Raw genomic sequence first — 22158 nt, 5'->3', positions numbered from 1 at the left:
CACTGTTCCGGAGGCTGGACGTCCAAGATCAAGGTGCTGGCAGGTTTGGCGTCTCCTGAGGCCTCTCTCAAGAGCTGGGCTCAGGCTGCAGCCAACGAGGCTGGACTGGGGACGGAGGGCCGTCTCCATCTCAGGGGTCTGGGAGCCGGGTGCTGATTGGCCAGGGATTGAAGCTCCTCCACACGGGGGGCCTCCTCAGAGCGGGCTCCTCCATGGGCTGCTTGGGTGTCCTCGGGGAAAGGTGGCTAGCTTCCTTCAGACCCAGCGGCCCAAGAGAGAGAGCCAGGTGGAAGCTTATCATTTTTAGGACCCACACTTGGAAGTCACATGGCATCACTTCTGGCAGCACGCGTTTGTTGGAAGTGAGCGATCAGGGGCACCCACACTTGAGGAGGGCAGGGCTTGGCTCCTCCTTCTAGAAACTTTCTGGCTGCACTTCATGGCATGTAGGACTCGGTTCCCCAACCAGGGATCCAACCCACACACCCATGAGTGGAAGCATCGAGTCTTAACACTGGGCAGCCAGGGAGGCCCCCTAGCTTCCCCTGCTGAGAGGGGTGCCAAAGGATTCCTGACTCTACGGCACATGTACTTTCAGCCCCACTTCTGTGGTGTTTGACTCCTGACAGTCCCCCCACAGCACTGGGACTCTGAGACAAGAACTGCAAACGCCTCCTCCCTGCTGAACCCCCCACACAGAGCGCCTCCCACTCTGGCCCTGATATACTCTGAACTTTCCCCTCAGCACTCCTCAAACTCTGGAGGGTGGAGGAACTGTGGATGGTCTTGCTGCTTTTCTTGCTAGAACACTGCGGCACGTACTTTGAAAATACACTTTTTTTTTTTTTGGCATCATGAGCACATTCATAATTTTACCTGCAGAATAAGATAGGAGTCCTTCCCCTGGGAAATAGTAATGAGTGGCTAATATTTACAATACCTGCACACCGGAAAAGTCTTCCCTAAGAAACATGTACCTGCCCAGCCAAGGTCAGCTGTTTTCAAGCTTTCTGTGAATATCCACTTATTAAGGGGCTTCCCAGGTGGCTCAGTGGTAACGAATCCGCCTGCCAATGCAGGAGAGGAGGGTTCCATCTCTGGGTCGGGCAGATCCCCTGGAGGAGGAAATGGCAACCCACTCCAGTATTCTGGCCCGAAAAATCGCACGGACAGAGGAGCCTGGCGGGCTACAGTCCATGGGGTCACAAAGAGTCGGACACGACTGAGCGCATGCACATTCACTTATTACTCATTGCTGGGTCACCAAGAGCACCTTCTAGAAGAAAAGCGCGGACAGAGCCCAGCAGCCTGTGAAAACTGTGGAAGAAACCAGAAAACAGGAGGGTAATTCTGACGGCCAGGAAAAGTGAGTTTCCCTTCCGAAGCCCGCCCCTGGAGCACGCACCTCATTTCACAGGTGAGGAGACCGAGGCAGAGAGGCCGTGGGGCCTGCCCACAGCTACAAAAGCTGAAAGACGGAGCATCGGAACTCACAGGTAGGCAGCCTGAGAGCCCTGGTTCTTTTCTCTTTTCCTGTCAGCCGAGGTAACATACACCCAGCACTCCGTTCACAGTGTTGCCCATTTTTCAGAGCAGAGTTCCGAGGCACGAAGCGCGTTCACCCTGTCGGCAGCCGGCACCCGATCCGTCTTCCCAAACTGTCCTAAACTCCCGTCCTGCCTGCCGCCGCAGCACCGCCTTCTTTTTTAGAACTAAAACATTTACACTGAGCGGTGGCCCGCGCGCTCCGCAAAATCCAAAAGACAGAGACGTAAACGCGGTCCACCCGCCACGGTCTACCTCAGCACCTGGCCGCGCAGGCCACGCCCTCCAACCCGCCCGCGGCGGCCCCGCCCCACACGGCCCCGCCCCTCGCGCCTGGCCCCGCCCCTCGCGCCTGGCCCCGCCCCGCCCCGTGGCCGCGCGCCCGCGCGTCAGGGGGCGGAGGCCCGCGCGGGTCGAACCATGGTGACCATCAGAATGGGGAAAGGCGGAATTACAGCCGCCGCGGTGAACGTGGGTGTGCGGGATCAGAGCAGCGCTCATTCATTTCTGTGTTGCGCCGGGCGGTCGTGCCTGTAGCAGCCCGGGCCTCCCCTGGCTCGCCAGGTAGTCCTTCTGTGTTTTGGAATCGCCCATTCTTTTGCCCAGTCAGTAGACGAGTCTAAAAGCCGGCGTGTAGAGGTGGAACTTGGTAACGTAAGTTGAACTGTTTGGTGAAAGGCCAAGATATTCCAACCGAAGTAGTCTGTGCCAGCCTCCCGGCCGGCAGCAGTGTGCAAGCGGAGGGTACTGTGGCGCCCCGCGCGCCGGGCGGACGCCTGCCGCCTCCCTGCGGCTTCGCGGGTGGTCTCTCCCCGCCGCACGGCCTGACGGGAGGAGGCCGCGGCGCCGCCATGTTGGGCGGAACCATCCGCAGCCTGAGGTGGGGCGGCCTGGCTCTCAAGCCGCCGGTGGGCTGACCGAGACAGGGCCGCTGCTCCGCCTGGGCCCGGCGCTCGTGGCGCGGGCGCCGTCGCAAGCCCCGGCGGACACAGCCCCGCCCCGTGAGCCCGCCCGGGCGCGCGGGACGGCGCCAGGGCGCGCGCGCCCCCCGTGCCCGTGGGCGGCCCCGCCGCACGCACATGGCCGGGAGGTAGGCGCGCGGTGCGGCCTGGGAGAGTCGGAAGCGCGGCGAGACCGGGCGAGGCGGCAGCGCGGGGCCATGCAGGACGCGGAGAACGTGGCGGCGCCCGAGGCGGCCGAGCAGCGCGCCGAGCCGGGGCCGGAGCAGCCGGCCGCCGAGCCGTCGCCGGGGGCGGAGGTGGCGCGGCCCGGCGTGCAGGAGGCGGCGGGCGGCGAGGACGCGGAGGCGGAGGCCGCGCCCGGGCCTGAGCGGCCGGCCGAGCCCGCGGCCGACGGGGACGAGAGGGCCGACGCGACCCCCGGCGCCACCCCGCCGCCGCCCGAGGAGTCCTCTGCCCCGCTGGCAGGCGAGGCCCGGGCGGAGCAGGCGCAGGACGCGGCGGCCGAGGCCGGGTCCGAGGGGGCGGGCGGGGAGCCGGACGGCGCGGCGGAGGACGGCGGCGCGGACGAGCCCTCCTTCAGCGACCCCGAGGACTTCGTGGACGACGTGAGCGAGGAAGGTGAGGCGGCGGGGCCGCGCCGCACCGAGGTTCCCGGTCCCCCGCCAGACTCCCCGCGCCGGGGGAAGGCTTCCGTGAACGCCTGGACCGCCGTCTTTCCTCCGAAAGAAGGAGGGGAGCAGAGGGAGACGATCTGGCGAGCCAGGCACGGGCCCTGCAGCCGGGAGGTTGGAGGGCGGCGAGGGCCGGCGGCGGGCCCGCGGGAGCCGTGGCCGAGTGTGCAGGGGTGTGGTCAGCAGGGCCCGGCCAGGCAGGCGCTCCACGTGCTGCACGGTCCCGGGTGACAGCCCTTCCTCTGAGGTCCGGCTGCCCCGAGTGACCCGCCAGGCCTGCCTGTCAGAGGCCTGCAACTGACTCGGTGCCGTGTCCATAGGGGTGGACGGACGCTGTCTTGGGAGTGGGCAGAGCGGAGTGTCAGACTTCTCATTTGTTTTTGTTTTTGCGTTGTTTTTAAGCCGTTGTAACTCTTCAGGCTGGGAGCACATCAATGGGTCCTCTGCATATTGGCCACGTTATTAAAATGGGAATAAAGAGTAAAACACCATTGAAATAGCCGATGAAACACCAGGAAAATAAGATGTTACCACGTAGAGATAGATTGGCGGGGGAGTGTGCCTGATCACTGAGATTGAGTCAGAATCATAAAGAATTTCACATGAGAAAGTTTAGGGAACACAGTTGTTTGACTTTGAAACAGTTTATTTTAAAATTCTTTATCAAATGCTTTTTTTTTTCTTCCAGTTTTATTGAGTTGTAACTGATGCACAGCACTGTATAGGTTTGGGATATGCCGCATAATGACTTCCTTGAAACAGAATCTTAAAGGTTATTGTCAGCATTGTCTTATACTTTGTTTCATGAGACACAAGACATTTCAGCATGAAAAGCAGGAAAGGCTGCACTTTTCCTGCTCGTGAGGACTTGGGAGCCGCTGACCCAGTCAAAGCCCCTCACCCATTCACCTCTAAGAGAATGTGTTTCCTGGGGAGTCGCTTGCTGAAAATCCATAGGCAGTGTTGCTTGGTAGCCCATCCCCAGTCCCCCCAGCTTAGACCACTGTTCTTTTTCACTGCACCAGTTTTTCTTATATTTTAAAGTCTAAGTTGTGGTTTTTAAGCTCATTTTGAGTCCTTCAGTGTTCACTTTTTTAAAGTATTATTTGAACACACCTGATTCACACAGGGTTTCTGCACGGTGTGACAGGATGCTGGCATAAGCACGGGCCAGCCAGGCCAGGTGACTGCTGGCAGGGCCTCTGGAAGTGCTTGCGATCCTAATACTTCTTCAGAGGGACCTGTGAGGCTCCTGGTCCTAAGGAACTAAAATTGAGCGAGCCGTCTGTCTTCTCGAGGCCAGTGGTTGTAGTCAGGAGCTCATGTGTTTTCTGTTTCATGAGAACCGTCCTATAGGGTCAGAGAGCGATGCTCAAGGTACCGGTTCTTGTGAAAATGGACTGGGCCTCCTGACGAGCCCTCTCGCACACTCCGTAGCTGCAGCGCCTCTGTCTGCCCCTCCCTCCCTGACACAGGCGACCTGTGTCACACAGTTGCGTCTTAAACACAGCGTTCTTGGTCCTTGATGCTCAACCAGGCAAGCGTGTGGTGAAGATTTTGACCAAATGTCTTCGCTACTTAAGTCTTGAGACTTGCATTTCTTGTATTTCTCCTGGAGTCAGATTGGAAATCCATGAGCCAAGAGTAGCCAGATGCGTGGGCCGTGATGAGAAGGAAATGTTTTCATGTGGTGACTGTGCTCATTCCCCTACTGTGTATGGGCGGGTTCTTGTAAAGCTAGACCCTTCAAAGTTGTGGGAAGGAGTCCACGGTTTGTATAAAAGCTGAGCTGCTTTCTGTAAACCTTGTAAATTCAGATCAGGCTTAACAGGCGATATAGTAGTTTGGTAAGTCAGCTTTAACAGTAACCCAAGCAACTGACTCCGGCTCTGTAGGGAAGATCCCCTAATCTGCCTCTTTCTCTGTTTCCTCTTTGTTTGGTCATGATTTTAGCTTCATTGAAATTTAAGTGGCAGTTCTTTTATCTAAGGTAACATTTCCAGTATCATTCGTAAAGGTGTTGGAATTCATTAGAGGTAGTTTATAACAGGACTTGCCTTTGGAAATTACGCTTTTTCCTTTTTTAAAGACTTCCTTTACTATTGAAAATTTCAACCACTAAAGTGGAGGGAATTCACCTCAACTTTTGAAAATAAAATACAGCAAAGAGTATTTTCTGATGTGTCCTTTATAACATGTTGAAACACTTAAAAACTAGTCATAATTAGGTTCTAGAACACACAGATACACAGATAATAAGCCTTTGTTCTTCAGCTGTTGTTTAAAAATTACCTTGGACATTCATTTTGCCTGTACAGACAGCCTTGAAATTGTGATGGTTTGAATTACAATGGTTCAAAAATGAGTTTATTGGGAAGTAACCCCATCGTAAGTCAAGGAAGGTCTGTGTTACTGAGAGCACTTAAGATTTGGGTTCTGTGATTTTAATTTCTGTTCTGTGACGTGAACAGAATGCACTTTGAGCTTTTGCATGAAGTTATGAAACTACCAGTTGACGTTTCTTGCTACGTTCCGAGCACTGTTCTAAGCGTTTACAGTCTAACATCTGAATGGCTGGTGTCTCCCAGTGGTAGTACTGCCGGGTATTCTGTCCAGCTGGAGGCACCCGACCTACAGGCCTCATCCCTCGCGCGCTTTCATGGGCCCTGTAGCCTCCAGTCACCTGGTCTAACTGCCAGTCGCCGTCCCACGAGGTCTTGAAACAAGGCTGCTTTTCGTACAGAACCGTGGGTGATGAGTCTGTGACAGGTGGGTCGGAGAAGGCTCACCACAAGCGTTCCTCAGCTCACTTGGTTTTGTTTTTTTTTCTGGTAAAAGTCCATCCTCTTCGCTTCTTCACTGTTAAAGGGTCTTTTTTAAAAATTCATTTGGGGATAGAGGGGAAAGTTTTTAAAATTTTTTTAAAAATTCACTTAATATTGCCAATTATTGACATATCTTGACTGTTAGGGCGTGTGTAAAGAGTTACAGTCCTCCCAGTTATTTCAAGTTTAAATTTTTAGTCAAGCCAGGGCTGTGATATTTTAACGTTCAGAGCAAAAGCATTCAGATTAATTATTCATTTTTTACTTTTTGGAAATGTGTTCAGTGTGCTAACCTGGTGCATTAACTTGGTCAGAGAAAGTAAACTGGGCACACCTTTCCCTCCTGCAGAGTTACTGGGGGATGTGCTCAAAGACCGGCCGCAGGAAGCAGATGGAATTGATTCCGTGATTGTGGTCGACAATGTGCCTCAGGTGGGGCCCGACCGCCTGGAGAAACTCAAAAACGTCATCCATAAGATCTTCTCCAAGTTTGGGAAAATCACAAACGATTTCTATCCAGAGGAGGACGGAAGGACAAAAGGGTGAGTGATGTCCTCCAACAGGGACGTGTGGTTTGTTTTTTCTTGGCAGCTGACACTGTGAAGGCGATGGTGTGCTGTGGGAGCCTCGGGGCAGGGACCATCATCGAGGCAGGGACCATCAACGGGGCAGGGCAGGGGGGAGACCTGGGCGTCTGGTTCTGAGTTGGGTTTTGTGAGTCGGCTGCTGAGCTGCTGGGACGTGAGAGCTTGGGCTCTTCTCTCCTTGAACAGTGATTGATCAGAGGTAGATCGTAGGCAAATCTGGAGGTTGGCAGGGCTTCAGGAAAATCTGACCTACGGTATTTTGATTCTAAAGCATGCTTTTCTCCCACATTTTAACATCTGAAATGGGGGTATTTCTTAGAGTCTAGAGGAAAGCATTGTGTCACTGTTCAGTCAGTAACTTTTCATGCTGTCCCCTAAAACATTGTGTCTTTTAAGCCGACGGTGCGAGGTGTGTGTCCTCCAGTCTGCTTTTTGAATTCAGTGTTAGGCTTCCTGCGTTGGTGATGCGGTTCTGATTGCCTCTGTGTGAACGCTGTGGTGCTCTGTCATGGGACAGTTTGTCTGTCTTCCTGTCGATTGACTGTTTGGAGCAGCGGCTGGGACAGTCCTGTGCCTGTCCTCTCCTGAGTACAGGAGAGAGTGCGCGCCGGCAGCGCCTCTGGGCAAGTCCCGGTGGAGCCCGAGCGGCCATTCCCGGCTTGTTCTCAGCCGGCAGCAACCAGAGTTCTGTTGGTTGCTCCACACACTTGTCAGACTTTCTCCGTTGAATTTTCGTAAAAACATCAGCCTCTGAGTATGGGCAAAGTCATCTTTTATGAGACAGGAATGAGAAAGCGGTATAAACTTCATTTTTTAATTCCAGATTTTAGAACCTGCCTAGAATAGTTTTAGCTTCTTGGGAAACTGATCACACACAGGCAGCGCTTCTTAGATTTGCTGCCTCTGAAAGGCAGGAGGACACAGGCAGCGCTTCTTACATTTCCTGCTTCGGAAAGGTGGGAGGGTGGTTTTTTCCGGAGCAGTTGCATGTGTGATTTGTATTAAAATGAAACATTCTCTGAGAGCCTTTGTGATTTTCCCTGTAATACACAGTATCAGACTATTCCTGTTTTTTATAAATAGCTTTGTTGAAAGATACTTGACAGTCAAGTCAGAGAGTTTTAAAGTATACAATCTCATAAGTTTTGATGAACATGTACATCCTTAAAACGGTTGCCATAGTCAGGGTAGTGAGCATTTTGGTTAATTTTAGAGGCACCGGCTCTTGTGTTGGGATTCTGTTCATGTTAGAGCTGCTCTGCTAGGGACCTGACTGCTTTCGGGACGTGGCAAGCAAACGGGTCATGGATGCTCGTGGGGTGTACAAGCTCTGCGGGGCCTGGGCGTGTGGAGCATGACCTGCTTGCTCTTGGGGTCTGCATGCTTGTGAGTTACCCTCTCCCTTGATTCAGGTATATTTTCCTGGAATACGCTTCCCCCGCCCACGCGTTGGACGCTGTGAAGAATGCTGATGGCTACAAGCTCGACAAGCAGCACACGTTCAGGGTCAACCTCTTCACTGATTTTGACAAGTGAGCTCTGACTCGGCCCAGGAGGACCTGGACGTCTTCCTGAGCATGCGTGGCCAGGCCTTTCTGCCCCAGGGGGCCGGGGGTACTTAGTGGTCTTTCGGGAGGCTGCACTCTCGTCAGACAGTGCAGGGTCGTTTCATATCCCCGGCCAGGTGCTCCCCTCCCCCGCCCAGCACCCCCTCACCAGTAATGGCCAAGCAAAGCCTGTCCTTTCCCTTCGCGGGAGGGTGCAGTGCTGTCTGGCGAGGACCACTCACCCTTGTGGCCATCTGCTGTGTCACTGATCTTCCAGGTACATGACCATCAGTGATGAATGGGATATTCCAGAGAAGCAACCTTTCAAAGACCTGGTATGTTGCATAAAATCTCTATGTAACTAGAAGGAATGGTGGCTAGCCTCTTGCCTTGAGTGGTGACTCCTTAGGAATCCACGGTGCTGAGTGAATTCGTCATAGTGCTAAGTGCGACACTTACGAATACAAGTTTTCTTTGGCCAAAATTAGGGAAATGTTCTCCATCCCTTGTGCTTGGCTCCTTCAGGGAAACCTGCGCTACTGGCTTGAAGAGGCTGAGTGCAGAGATCAGTACAGCGTGATCTTCGAGAGCGGGGACCGCACTTCCATATTCTGGAATGATGTGAAGGACCCGGTCTCCATCGAGGAGAGAGCGGTAGGTATTTGCTGCCGGGCAGGGGCTCATTGCTGGGTTTCCTTAACAAAGAAGGGGTGGTGGGGCCCCTGGCGGTCCAGCAGTTAGGACTCTGCGCTCTCAGTGCCGTGGGCCTGGGCTTGATCTCTGATTAGGGAACTGAGATCCCACAGGCCACGGGGCGCGGCCGGAAGGAGAAAGAGGAGCTTGTTCCAGAGCGGGTGAAGTGTCACGTGCTTTGAGGTTACCCGTCTCGATAGCAGCTTTTATTCTGCTAGCTTTGAAACAGGTCCTAAGAAGTGAATAGGCTTCCCGTATTTTTAGTTAAAAGTTTGGGAACTGAACTCGTCATAGACTTCGGAGCCTTTGTGTTTGGCTCTTTTGTTGCGTTGACACTGGCGCTGGCTTTTTCCACAGCGATGGACAGAGACATACGTGCGCTGGTCTCCTAAGGGCACCTACCTGGCCACCTTTCACCAGCGAGGCATTGCTCTGTGGGGGGGAGAGAAATTCAAACAGATTCAGAGATTCAGCCACCAAGGGGTTCAGCTTATCGATTTCTCACCTTGTGAAAGGTAAGCTGTTACAGAATGGCAGGTGGAGTGCTGCCAGCCCTCTAGAGGACTTTCTGAAGCTTCATTTCGCAGTGGTTCCCGCTGCAGAGCAGAACCGTCGTGAGAGCGCACAGGATTCCCGTGTGCTCTTTACCGTGATGGGCTGTGTCTGGCTGCCTTTGCTTTATCACCTCCTCTCCCCACACGTACGCGTGAACGCCCGTCGTCTGACAAGGGCCTCGGCGCCCGCGGCCGTTGGTGTCCACTGCGGGGCCCAGCTGTTCACCTGATCAGTCCAGGGAAAAGAAAGTGTGAGCGTGCCACACCACGCCTTCTGCTAGCGCATGCCGCGGACTTTTGTTGGGAACCCGCTAGGTCTTTCCTTGTCCTGATTTTATCAGCGAAACGTTGTAAGGTGACCCTCGGAGTATGCCGTGGTGCCAGGCAGGACTGAGTGGTGTGTGCCACGGTGGTTCTGCTCTGTATTTAGAGTGGGCTCTCTGGACAGGATGGCATTTTGGGCTGGAGAAGGTGCTGGCTGCACGACTCTTGACTGCTTGTCCCAGGAGTCTCTCTCCCTCGTGCCTGGAGTCACGTTCGGGAGCAGAAGCCCGTCACTCCCGCCACGGCTGGTCCTCACCGCACCCTCACAGGAGAGGAGGCGGGGTGCAGGGGGTGATGCTGCGCTCTCTGCTGCAGGTACCTGGTGACCTTCAGCCCCCTGATGGACACTCAGGATGACCCTCAGGCCATCATCATCTGGGACATCCTCACCGGGCAGAAGAAGAGAGGTTTCCACTGTGAGAGCTCAGCCCACTGGCCTATCTTTAAGTGAGTGGACCCGGGTAGCCACGGTGGCCTCTGTGCCCCCTCTTCATCGACCAGCTTGGCACTTCTTTTTTTCTCCTCAGGTGGAGCCACGATGGTAAATTTTTTGCCAGAATGACGCTCGATACTCTGAGTATCTATGAAACTCCTGTAAGTGGCTGATTTGATTGCCTGAGCTGACCTGCCCTGCTGGGAGCTGTTGCGGCGCAGAGCTTTCCTTAGCTTGAGGGGTGGCCGAGAGGAGAGAGGGTGGCCTCCGGTCTCTGGGCCTTGCAGGTTCTCGGGCCCTGGATCGGGTCTCTGCTGCCACGGGGAGCTGGGGAGGGAGTGGTTGGAACGGGCCCTGGGAGGGTGTCATACTGCTCTGGGCGACCGGTGCCCAGTTGGTCTGTCGCCCTGTGCCGGCGCTGCTCCCCCAGCAAGCTCATGCCATGAAGAACTGCACGTGCTGCTGAGGCGGTGGGCTGGCTGACGCCGCTGCCCTCGTTTCTCCCACAGTCGATGGGCCTCTTGGACAAGAAGAGCTTGAAGATCTCCGGCATAAAGTGAGTGGCCCGCAGCGCGGGGGGCAGCGGGCTCGGCTGCCCGCGTCAGCACTCGGCTCCTGTGCCCTGGGAGAGAATGCTGGCGCCAGTCACAGGGCACGGGGCTGTCACCGAGCACGGGGCTGTCACCATGGGCTCAGGGGTGTTACCGCTGGCTCATGCCTGTCACGGGGCACGGGGCTGTCACCGCGGGCTCGCGCCAGTCACGGGGCACAGCGGTGTCACCGCGGGCTCATGCCTGCCGCCACGGGCTGCTCGTTGGCGGCCATGTCAGCATTTCCTGCTCCTGCTCCTGCTCATAGGGGTGTCTCGAGGGCTGCTCCCTTTCCTGTTCCCGCCTGGGGACCAGACACTCGGGGGCACAGTCTTTGAGGAAGAGGAGTCTCTTCTTTGTCGGGGTTCTCCATGTCAGTCTGATGGTCTGTGCCATGGGTTTGCTTGGCCTCTGAGCTGCGGCTGGTTTGATCTGTCAAAGAGTAGGCACGTCTTTGTCTGCTTGAAATCTCGGGGCGGTGAGAAGCCCTAGCAGCGCCGGGGATGCGCACATCTCTTCCTGCTCTGTTGTATTTATATATTGGGCAGAATTATGGCTTCTAATTAAAACTGGGCGTTAATTCGCAGTAAAAGCGAAAGTGAAGATGCTCTGCACGGACAGGAACTCGTGAATCGTTTGTGAACGCAACTTTTAAATTTTTGCGGTGAAGAGAATTGCCCCTACTTCGCTTCTCGTACATGTCTTAATCTGGAGTTTTCTCCCTTTGACCTCTTAATGAATGTTCAGAAATCACATAGCTGGTTCATCAACCGAAAGTTTCTCTTACTTGCCTTGTGGTTTAGAGTGTCAGTGTGGTTTCAGAGCCTGGGGCTTGACCCACCACCCACGTGACCCCCATGCTGGTGGGCGGTGGTATCAGCACCTCGCTCCTCACTGGCACAGTGAGTCTGGCAAAGCCCCCGTTGTCCTGGGGACAGAGCAGGCTGCACAGGACGCCCGGGGCAGGCCTCGGGGGCGGGCCCTCAGGGTGGCGCTGCCACTGCCGTTCCGGGAGGTGAGCGTGCCAGCGCCCTGCTTTGCACAGGGAGTGAGCCCTTTCACTCCTGTGCCTCCTCATCGTGGCTCAGCCGGTCCTGGTAAACTTTATTTTCTTCTTCGGCAGAGATTTTTCTTGGTCCCCCGGTGGTAACATAATAGCCTTTTGGGTGCCTGAAGATAAAGATATTCCGGCCAGGGTAACCCTGATGCAGCTGCCCACCAGACAAGAGATCAGAGTCAGGAACCTCTTCAACGTTGTGGACTGCAAGCTGCACTGGCAGAAGAACGGGGACTACTTGTGTGTGAAAGTAGACAGGACTCCCAAAGGCACCCAGGTACGTGGGCACCAGCGGGCGGGGCCCTTCCTTCCGCAGCTCGGTTTGGGGGGGCGGGGCGGTGTTCGTGGATTTTTTTGGTTCAAACTTAAGACTTTTTTCAGGCCCACCTGGCACCAAAAGTTAGCTGTCGCGTCAGGGCTAGCACTGTGACCCTCTTCCGGCGGAGGAGTGCAGTCTTTCCTGTAGACTGAGTGGGTAATGCGCCGCCTAGTTGGCACAGGTCAGAGCTCAGGAGAGAACACCGCGGAGCCTCCAGGCGCCCGCCCTCCTTCTCTGCAGGTGTTAAGACAGTGCTTTGTTTTCTTCAGGTTTTTCTTTTGAAACGCAGAGTAGCATGCTTGACACAGGCCTGCGTCCAGACTGTTTGTTTGCCTCATTTAACACTTGTTTGTACACAAACGCGTGGTTTTTTTCCTTCTAATGGGAATCTTGCTTTCACAGCAAGTTTCTGAGGTGTGTGGTCACGTAGCCATGCAGCAGCCACCACTGTCTTAACTCCAGAGCGTTTCCATCTGCCCCAGAAGAAACTCCCCCCGCACCAGCCGTCACGGGCTCCTGACACCCTGTCGCCTGCTCGGGCGCCCCTGCTGTGGGCGTTTCTCACGAGTGGAGTCGCGCTCTGCAGCCTTCCGTGTCTGGCCGCCTCCCCTGAGCGCGGGCTGCAGGCCCGCCCCTCGCCGTTGCCGTGGCTGAGCCGCTTGCTGTGTTGCGTCGCGTTTGCCCGTTAACCCTTTGGTGGGCATGTGGGCTGCTCACAGATAATGCAGCTTCTTACGCAAACATAGCTGTTCCACTGTTTTGAAATAATAGTTGGATCAGTCCCAGTTGGTGGGCCTTTGGGACAGAAGGTTTGCAGAGAAGTCCCAATATGGATCCTTGGGCCCGTCTGCTGGAGGTGACCTTAGGGCAGGTCTAGGGTCTGGGCTGGGGCCGAGGGACCGCGTCTTCTCCGGACATTGTACCCGTCTCCGCCTTCATCAGCGTTTGAGAGCTCTTGTCTCACCACTTCAGTCACTGCCAATTTTCACGTCTCTAACAGGCGTATACGTTTAATCTTTCATTAACTTCTTAAGTTGTCCTTTGAGTCTTCCTCATGCTTTGTTTTCAGAATGTTACCCCTTCTTTTTTCTTCTAAACAGGGTGTTGTCACAAATTTTGAAATTTTCCGAATGAGAGAAAAACAGGTGCCTGTTGACGTGGTCGAGATGAAAGGCAAGTGCCTCCGTCCTGTCCTGAGGTTGAGTGGCCGCCGAGCCGTCACGCCTCCTCGCAGCGCTTCCCTGCGAGCTCACAGCCCGGCAGGCTGGCTGAGGCCAGGCGTCTCTGTGACAGAGCCTGCGTCGGGTCGCGGTTTCTCTGTCCTTCCCAGCTTCAGTCTCTTAGCCTTTCCAGTTGCCAGGTGAAGAGACGCCCCCTTGTTTTTCATTCACACCATGTGATCTGCTTACATAGCAGAGGGACACAGGTTCGAGCCTGGTTTCACGCTTGGGAGAGAGTGTGAAGAGCAGGTTTTCATCACACACCCGGCAACGCAGCTAAGAGCTTGTCCTCTTACATAGGAAAGTTCTCAGTTGAGTAGCGGTATTTTGGGTTTTGGACTCCTAAAAACTGGAGACGCTGTCTCTGCCTTTAGGTGGAACGTTTAGCGTGTATATCCTGTTTTGCTGGGGAGAGGAGGAAGGGGAGGGAAGGTGCTGCCTGGGAGAGGGCATGACCCCTGTGTGCCGTGCGGAGAGTGAGGGGCGCGTCCACAGGCCGGCCCGCCCGTGGCAGGAGCCTGGGGTAAAGTGGGGCCCGCCCGCCGGCCACGGCGGCTCCGCAGGGCTCAGCGTGCTGTCTTTGTGCCCGTGCTGCTTGTGGGCCTTTCAATGAACCTGAGAATCTGGGGCATCTCTTGTTGAGCAGCCTTAACGGAAAATGATGTTCTGTGATCATGGGGCTCGCCCTCTCTTCCTGGCCCTAGAAACCATCATTGCCTTCGCTTGGGAGCCGAACGGAAGTAAGTTTGCTGTGCTGCACGGGGAGGCGCCTCGGATATCGGTCTCCTTCTATCACGTGAAGAGCAACGGGAAGATTGAGCTCATCAGTAAGCGGCTGAGTGGGAGCCCAGGGGCGGAGCTTGGTTACTGCTCCTGGGAGAGTGCTTGGCTGGACAGAGCGTCCTGTGGGCAGCTGGTGGTGGGCGAGGGAGTTTGCTGCAAAGGACAGGCCTTCTGTGCACTCCCGAGCAGCGGTGTGTGTGGCATCGTCATCCTGTGATGTCGCCAACTGGCTGCCACAAAACTGAGTGTATTATCACTTCCCTTTGTCATGAAAGGACACTTGGACAGCTGAAGAGTCATGGCCTCCTGTTGTAAAGTAGGTTATGATGCAGCAAGTGTACAAGTGCCTCTGCTTTCCAGGCACCCCGCAGCCCTGCCTCCCCTTGAAGGGTCAGCCTGCAGACCACCCCAGTGCTGGGGACTGCTAAGGATCCTTTCCATCCTGCCCGTCCCTATCAGGGCGGTGCTGCCCCCCTCCCCACCCTGCCCCTCCCTCCTGAGTAAAGAGATGAGGGCCAGGCCCCACCCCTTCAGGAGTGAGCATTGGGTTGGCATTGGGAGAGATGGTGGAATTAGCTTCTTTCAGTTAAAAAGTGAGTCACTAGAATGGATTTCTAGGCTTTTGGGGTCACGTATCTCTGAGAATCTGATGGAAACTGGACTCCTTGCCCTGGTGTTGCGTCCCCATGGTGACACTGCCTGCGTGGGGTGTTTTGTCTGATTGCACCGTCAAGTGCAGTGTTAGTGTTACTTAATGTAGCACCGCAGTTTCAGAACCCCTCCAGGCCCCCAAACTACGAGGTGCGGCGCCTCACAGTCTCGTGTGCACACCTGCGGGGTGGCCCTGTCTTGTCTGCACGCTGACCTCTGACCCTCTCCTTCCAGAGATGTTCGACAAGCAGCAGGCCAACACCATCTTCTGGAGCCCCCAGGGGCAGTTCGTCGTGCTGGCTGGCCTGCGGAGGTGGGTTCCGCTGATGCCCTGTGCGGGGCTGGGGGAGACCGTGGCCCCGGCTCCGGCCCCGAAGGTTGCTCTGCTGCCTCCCTGCGAGTGCGGGGCAGGTGCTCCCAAGGGCATCCCGGCCTGGGTGGATCGTGCGGCGTCTCCATCCTGCTGCCCAGACGTGGCCAGGACCAGGCCCCTTGCAGACACTTCCACCGGGGACTGCGGAACGCAGGACCTCCTCCTGGTGGCCCAGTCCCCCGGTGTAAATGCCGCGCGTCCGTGTGGGAAGGGGGTTTGGTCAGGCTGGGAGCCCATCTTGCCCTCTGCTGGGTGTGCCCACGAGCCTCTGGGCGTTCACCCCCTTGCTCCCCACCTGGCTGCGCAGCAGGCCGTGCAGAGCCTGGACAGGGGTGCGGGGCCTCCTCTGGGCTGGCAGGGCTCCCCGCCTCACTGTGGGTGCCTCGCGCTGGGGTTTGGCAGCTCAGCCTCTGCCAGCCTCTCCTCGGGGAGCCGTGTGCCCTGTGCGTCATCTGTGTCCCTGTGGGCATTGCCACGTCCATGATCGGGCGGGACAGCGGGCTCCCGAGCGCAGGCCTGCTCGCCCGAGCTGAGGGCGGCACAGACGCGGCTCTCGGTGACGCCAGCCGTGCTGTTTCCTCAGCATGAACGGCGCCCTGGCGTTTGTCGACACCTCGGACTGCACGGTCATGAACATCGCTGAGCACTACATGGCCTCCGACGTGGAGTGGGACCCCACTGGGCGCTACGTCGTCACCTCCGTGTCCTGGTGGAGCCACAAGGTGCGGGGGTCCCGAGCGCCCTGCCTGCTCTGCCTCAGGGCCTCGCCCTCACCCCAGGACTGCAGTTCCGGGTGGTGGGGCTTCCAGCCGTTCCGGGGTCCCCAGCCTGGTCCCTCTGTCCCTCCCCGGTGTCCTCATGGGCCCCCATTCCACAGCGTGACACGCCTTCACTGTCGTTAGCCGTTCGCTGTCCTCTCTTCCTGCTGGCTTGAGCCGTTAGGAGGACGGGCCATTTCTCCCGCGCCACATCCCCAGCATCTAAAACTGCTGGCACATTGTCAGCCTTCAGTCGGGATTTGCTGACCGAATTGGCATGTGAGAAAACACGTCGTTTCTGTTTCTAATTTCCTGAAAAGATCATCCTCTCTGTCTTCAGCGAAAGATCCGAGGGTGTGTTGGTTGGGGTAGATGCAGGACTCAGCGCTTGCAGGAACCGCTGTGAAGTCTGCCGGGGAGGGGGCTTCTCGGCCTGGGGCCTCCCTGGGCAGGCGGAAGCTGTGTGCGCTGGCCCTCTCCTAGGTGGGGAGCCGCTTCCTCTGGGTCTGGGGAGAGCTGGGGCCTGAGGAGTCTGTGCTGCACAAGCCACAGTCTACGGTTTTCACAAGCCCAGCGTTCCCACTGCTGGTGAAATTTGCTCAAGATCCTTCTGTATATTTAATGACTTTTTACTGATTGAGGTGTTCACAGTTGAACCAGCTCACATACGTTTACCAGTTGAGACAGAGTGATTGTGTTTAATGAAGTTTCAGGAGCAAGAGCTTTGTGAATGTGGCTGGAAACTGTCTTGAATGACACCCTTGTGTTCGGGTCAGGGCCTGTGGACCGTGCCCGGGCCTGTCCGGAGGCCACCTCACCGAGGCCCGCCCTGACACTGCAGATCCTCTGAGCATGCTGACCACTCTGCTTCCTGCCCCCGAGGGCTGGTCTGCAGCGGAGTCCGCCAGGGCGTGGGCGCCGCTTCCTTCACCGAGAAGGGCTCGGTACAGAGGCGTCTGCTGAGCCGTGGTGGCGTGGCTGGCAGGCTGTGCTCCGGCTCAGGCGCTCTGTTGGCGCTGTTGTGGCTGCTGCACACGCGAAGTGCGTGCTCCTAGCTGCCTGTCCTCCATGGTCCTCCCCTGCTCACTGTGTCCCCCCAGTACCAACAACACTGGCAAGGGATTGGTTCTCAGACATCTGCTGAGTGTCATGGTGAATTTTGCCAGTTCTGTTGACAGGATTCAGGGTCTCTCCTGGGGTCACCTGGTGGAGTGGGCAGCTAGTGAGGCTCCATTCTCTTCCAGGTGGACAACGCCTACTGGCTGTGGACCTTCCAAGGCCGCCTTCTGCAGAAGAACAGCAAGGACCGCTTCTGCCAGCTGCTCTGGAGGCCTCGGCCCCCCACGCTCCTGAGCCAGGATCAGATCAAGGTCTGGTTTTCCTCGTCAGCTGCAGGGAGTGGCAGTGACTGCCACGAAGAGAAGCTTTTCCTTCCTGATACTGTCAGGGTGACGGGCGTGGAGGTGTGGCTCTCACAGCAAACCCTTCGAGGAGATGCAGGGCAGTGAGAACCAAAGGGAAGCGGGGGGTTTCAGCAGGTTCTGAGGCCATGTCAGGACCGTTGTAGGGAGTTTGCAGAAACGGAGGGGTGGGTTGTAGGAAGTTTGCGGAAACGGAGGGGTGGGTTGTAGGAAGTTTGCGGAAATGGAGCGGATGGGTTGTAGGAAGTTTGCGGAAACGGAGGCGGAGGGGTGGGTTGTAGGAAGTTTGCGGAAACGGAGGGGGGTGTAGGAGGCGGAAAGGAGGGTGGGTTGTAGGAAGTTTGCGGAAACGGAGGGGTGGGTTGTAGGAAGTTTGCGGAAATGGAGCGGATGGGTGTAGGAAGGCGGAACGGGGGTGGGTGTAGGAAGTTGCGGAAATGGAGCGGATGGGTTGTAGGAAGTTTGCGGAAACGGAGGGGGGGGGGGGTGGGTTGTAGGAGTTGCGGAACGGAGGGGTGGGTTGTAGGAAGTTTGCGGAAACGGAGGGGTGGGTTGTAGGAAGTTTGCGGAAATGGAGCGGATGGGCTGCTAGAAAGTCCTGGTGGGACTGTAAGACGTGGGATTTACGTAACTGTGGTGGGACACGTGGTGTTCATCAGGGCTGTTCTGAGGGACAAGTGTAAATCCCGGGGAAGGAAGGCTGCCGGTGGGAAACGTGGAGGCCAGCGCCACGTTGAGCATTCAGGTGGCTGCGCTCTGCTGAGCGCTGCCGCGAGGAACATGTCTGTGCCTCTTCGCTTTGAATGTGCTGATCCTGAGGGACTTACCTTTGTTTCAGCAAATTAAAAAGGATCTGAAGAAATACTCCAAGATCTTTGAACAGAAGGATCGTTTGAGCCAGTCCAAAGCCTCAAAGGTTAGCCCTGTCCCCAGGCATGAGGGAAGCGCCCAGATAGTCCTGTCCCCTCACAGCAGAGAGGCCAGCACCAGGCCAGGGGACAGACCCCAGGGTTGGATCCGTCCACGGGAGGGCGTGGTGGAGGGGCTGCCAGAGGAAGCTGAGGGCGAGCAGACAACGCCCGGCGCTCCCGCCCTGCAGCCTCTGGTGGACCCTACGTTGTCCTGTCCGTCAGGCTGGGCACCGCTGACCGTGTTTCATTTCCACTTGCTTGAGCAAAGTGAAGGCAGTGGTGTGAGGCAAGTGCTCGTCCTGTGAGTTCCCCTCAATTCTGCCCACAGGAGTTAGTGGAGAGAAGACGGACCATGATGGAGGATTTCCGGAAATACCGGAAAATGGCTCAGGAGCTCTACATGGAGCAGAAAAATGCGCGGCTAGAGTTACGAGGAGGTAACTTTGTTAGCCCAAGACACACCTCTTACAGCATATAGTTAAGATACTTTTCCCCTTTTGGATCTTTTGCCAGGTTTTTCGGAAAACATCCAAGTGTTGCCTAAATTAAAAGCAGCTGCTTTTTTCTGGCCGCACCTGTGGCTCGTGGGGTCCTAGTGCTCTGACGGGGAATGGCCCTGGGCTCGGGTGGTCAGCAGGGACCCTAACCCTGGACCCCCAGGGAAGTCCTCTTAAAAGGATTGTAAACAGAGTCTGTGAAGGCTCCTGACAAGAGCTGAGCTTCCTGCTGCCTGCAGGCCACGGCCATGGGCCTGTCTGTGCAGGGGACCTTGCGGTTTTCACACTGGCCTGTGGGGGGGGGGGCGTCTCCCACGGGTTTGTGCCCCACATGTGACCAGCAGACCCCCTCAGGCGTGGACACCGACGAGCTGGACAGCAACGTAGACGACTGGGAGGAGGAGACCATCGAGTTCTTCGTCACCGAAGAGATTATTCCCCTTGGCAATCAGGAGTGATCCGGGAGCACTGGTAAGCCTGGACGGGGAGCAGGTGGCGTCCCGTTTAGTTTTCCTTCCTGCTCCGCTCTGCACGTGAGAAGGTGGTGAGTGAAGCCCAGTTTCCTGGACCCAGCATTAGCCACATCCTTGCCTGTGAGCCGTGAGGACTCTGATGAGACCTGGTGTCTGGAGCTCTGCATCGAGCACTCTGGGCCTTGAGCTCCACCTTTAGGGAGTGATATTCCTCTAAAACCCAGTAGGGTTTGGCCATGGGCAAGAGTGGGGCCAAAAGAGGCTTTGGGAAGAAGACAGGGGTGCCCGTCGGAGGGTGCCTCACCAGCCACAGCACCTGCTCTGGTCAGTCCCCGCGTGGTCTGGACAAGAGCCTCCAAAATCCTGTCAGCTGTGGCTTGAACTAGGCTTCAGTGACAGACAGGGCCTGGGCGCTGCTCTCAGAGCTGGAGTCTGTGTCCGCTGGGGGGGGCGGGCACCGGGCTGTCTGGCCGCGTGGTCCCCGTGGCAGGGGGCACGGGGGTGGAGGCTGCCCCGTCCAGGCGGCCACCTGTCCGCTGACCAGCCTGCCGCCGCACCTCGTCAGGGTGGAGGGTGAGCCGTGCCTCCTGTTGCAGTGTCGCGCGCTGTGCTGGGCCGAGCTCGCCCTTTGCAGAAAGCCTGCACGCCCCGAGTTTCCGCCTGTGCTCTGTTGCTCTGGCCCGAGGCTGCGCCTGGAAGTCGCCATCTCCACACGTCGCTGTGCCTTTCAGCCCCCGGCGTCTACTGCAGCGGAGGCGTGGCGGCGCTGCCCCTGGGGGACCCCACGCGCCACAGACGGTGCCTGCACAGCCACTCGGGCCCCTCAGGCTCCCTGGCTGACAGCAGGGGAGCCGCTCGGGGCACCAGTGCGCCCCCTGCCATTCAGGTTGTGACAGGTTCTCTCAACAGGCTGAACGCGGAAATAAAGCAAATGTGTGTGAAAAAGCCGTCTCTCTCCTCTTTGAACGTAGACAGCGGCCGTGACCTGGGTGCCTCTTCTGTCTGCAGCTGCAGTAGCAGCTGCCTTGGGCCCGTGGCCAGCACTGCACTCGAGGGCCGCCAGCCCCCCGGGGTCCACTCCTCCTCAGCTGAGCTCTGGGAGGTGGTGCCTCAACCCAGACAGTTTCTTCTTCCTGTTTCGCTTCCTGCGCTTGCCAGCCCACCTGATGAGAAGGAGCCCTTTAGCCTTTTCCTCAGTCACGCAGGTGTGAAGACTTACACTGTCAGTTGTCACGGGGTCCTGTTTGAATGTCTAACTCTCCCCTCCCAGGAGGGGCTGAGCAAATCCATGTAACTCGCCCGTTGTCACTGCAGTGTCTTGCTGTCCTTGGTGCCTTGTGAAACGGCAGTTCTTCCGCATCTGTCTTTCTCCCAGAACCTGAAGTTTAGTTTAAAAGGCAGTGAAGCCTGGAATTCACAGCCGTGACCGGTACTGTGTGCAGACCTAAGACACCCTGGGGGGCCAGGGACAGGCAGCCGTCGGCCCCGTGGCTCAGCTGGCTGGCGCGAAGTGGTCCCTAGCCCACCGGAACCCCAGGGGCCCCCAGGCTGGCAGGCCGCCCGCCCCCGCCTGGCCTCCCCCGTGCGCCAGGCGCTGCAGGCTCCTCTCCAGAGCCCATGCTTTCTCCGAGCGCCGCTGCCTCCAGCTCCTCACCCCTCTGAGAATCACCGTGGTTCTTGTGTCCCGTCCTGTTCCTCAGGCCTCGCTGTGTCCTAATTTCATGGCCCTAGGAAGGAACACGCACACGGTTCTATCATTTTAACAGATTTTTAACAGCTTTTAAATAACTAAGTTTTCACTGTTTTAAACTGGCTAGTTGTAACTTTTACATAGTTTGTGAATAAAGATTTCTTAAGCACTTGTGCTTGCCTTCTCTCTTCTGTAGGACTAACTGGGCGTCCTGGGGCTGGCCCTTCGTGGAGCCATTTCCTGACCCACCCGGTGGGGTGGGGGTAGGGCAGGGTCCTCAGCGTGTAGCTCGGGCCCCGGATAGGCTCTGGGCTCCTGGCCGCCCGCACAGTACTTGTCTCTGTCGTGCTGCGAGGCAGCCGGGGTTGAGGGATTTGCCTTCATGGGGGAACCCAGTGACATGGACTCGAAAGCAAGTTCCCAGTGGGTCAGAGGCCGGACCTTCATGGGGGTTGGAGGTGGGGAGGGGGGCAGGGGAGCATGGATGTTAAGAGGGGCTTGTTCACGTGGCCAAGAAGTCCTGGAGCCCAGTGTTGACCTGGATGCTACCAGCACAGCCCTGCCCGTAGACAGCAGATGGTCCGTGCTGCTGGGCCTGCCAAACAGCCAGCACCCTCGAGGTCATTCGACCTCAGGGCCAGCCCCGCGCGTGGAGGGGCCTCTGGGCCCTCCCCACCCTGAGGTCAGAGTTCGCGGATCTGGCCTCCGCGACATGCTTTGAAATGCAGCGGTTCAGGTTCACCAGCGCTCGCTCCGCTGCTGCCGCCACCTGGCGCACGGCCGAGCAGCGCCACCTGGCAGGCACGGCCAGCTCGGTTCCCGGTGCAGCGACTTCCCTGGAGGCTGCAGTGGAAAAGCTGGGCACGGCGCTTAAGAAGTAAATTCGCTTGAGGGTTAAGGGGAGCGGGCCCTGAGTGTGTGCAGACAAGCAATGTGGGAAAGGGGCTTAAAAACCACATCGTAATAAAAAAAAACACCCTGCAGGTTCATTTTAAGGTTGCTGTGGACATGCCTTCGGCAAGAAGTGTTCTTAGGGGGTTATGTCATCGGATGTGTCCCCCTTTGGAGGAACAGCTCCGGGGCTCAGGCGGGCACACCTGCAGGGCAGGGGGGAGCACAGGGTCCCCCCCCAAAGAACCACGCAGGCGGTCCCCGAGTTGCTGAGACACTCAGGGACGAGCTGGGTCCCAGGGGCCCTGGTGACGCCACTGGCGTGGGGCGGGGCTAACAGGTCTCTCGCCAGGATAGCAGGGAGCAGGCAGCTCCCGTCCACA

The 22158-nt window shown here is 57.1% G+C and overlaps 1 protein-coding gene across 1 annotated transcript; it reads left to right on the top strand.

Annotated features, from left to right (window-relative positions):
- Positions 2670-21053, top strand: EIF3B (eukaryotic translation initiation factor 3 subunit B). The gene is made up of 19 exons (XM_018040616.1): positions 2670-3125; positions 6353-6545; positions 8003-8122; positions 8415-8472; positions 8663-8791; positions 9188-9345; positions 10024-10155; positions 10236-10302; positions 10651-10697; positions 11855-12065; positions 13208-13280; positions 14032-14154; positions 14996-15074; positions 15718-15856; positions 17137-17262; positions 18152-18229; positions 18553-18661; positions 19076-19192; positions 19791-21053. The coding sequence occupies exons 1-18, from the start codon at positions 2705-2707 to the stop codon at positions 19177-19179; spliced, it is 2367 nt and encodes a 788-aa protein (XP_017896105.1). The 5' UTR covers positions 2670-2704; the 3' UTR covers positions 19180-19192; positions 19791-21053.

Source organism: Capra hircus, chromosome 25 (assembly GCF_001704415.2).
Source record: "Capra hircus breed San Clemente chromosome 25, ASM170441v1, whole genome shotgun sequence".
Classification (NCBI taxonomy): Eukaryota; Metazoa; Chordata; class Mammalia; order Artiodactyla; family Bovidae; genus Capra; species Capra hircus.
Note: the sequence above shows the minus strand (reverse complement) of the source record. Positions and strands in the feature narration are given on the sequence as shown.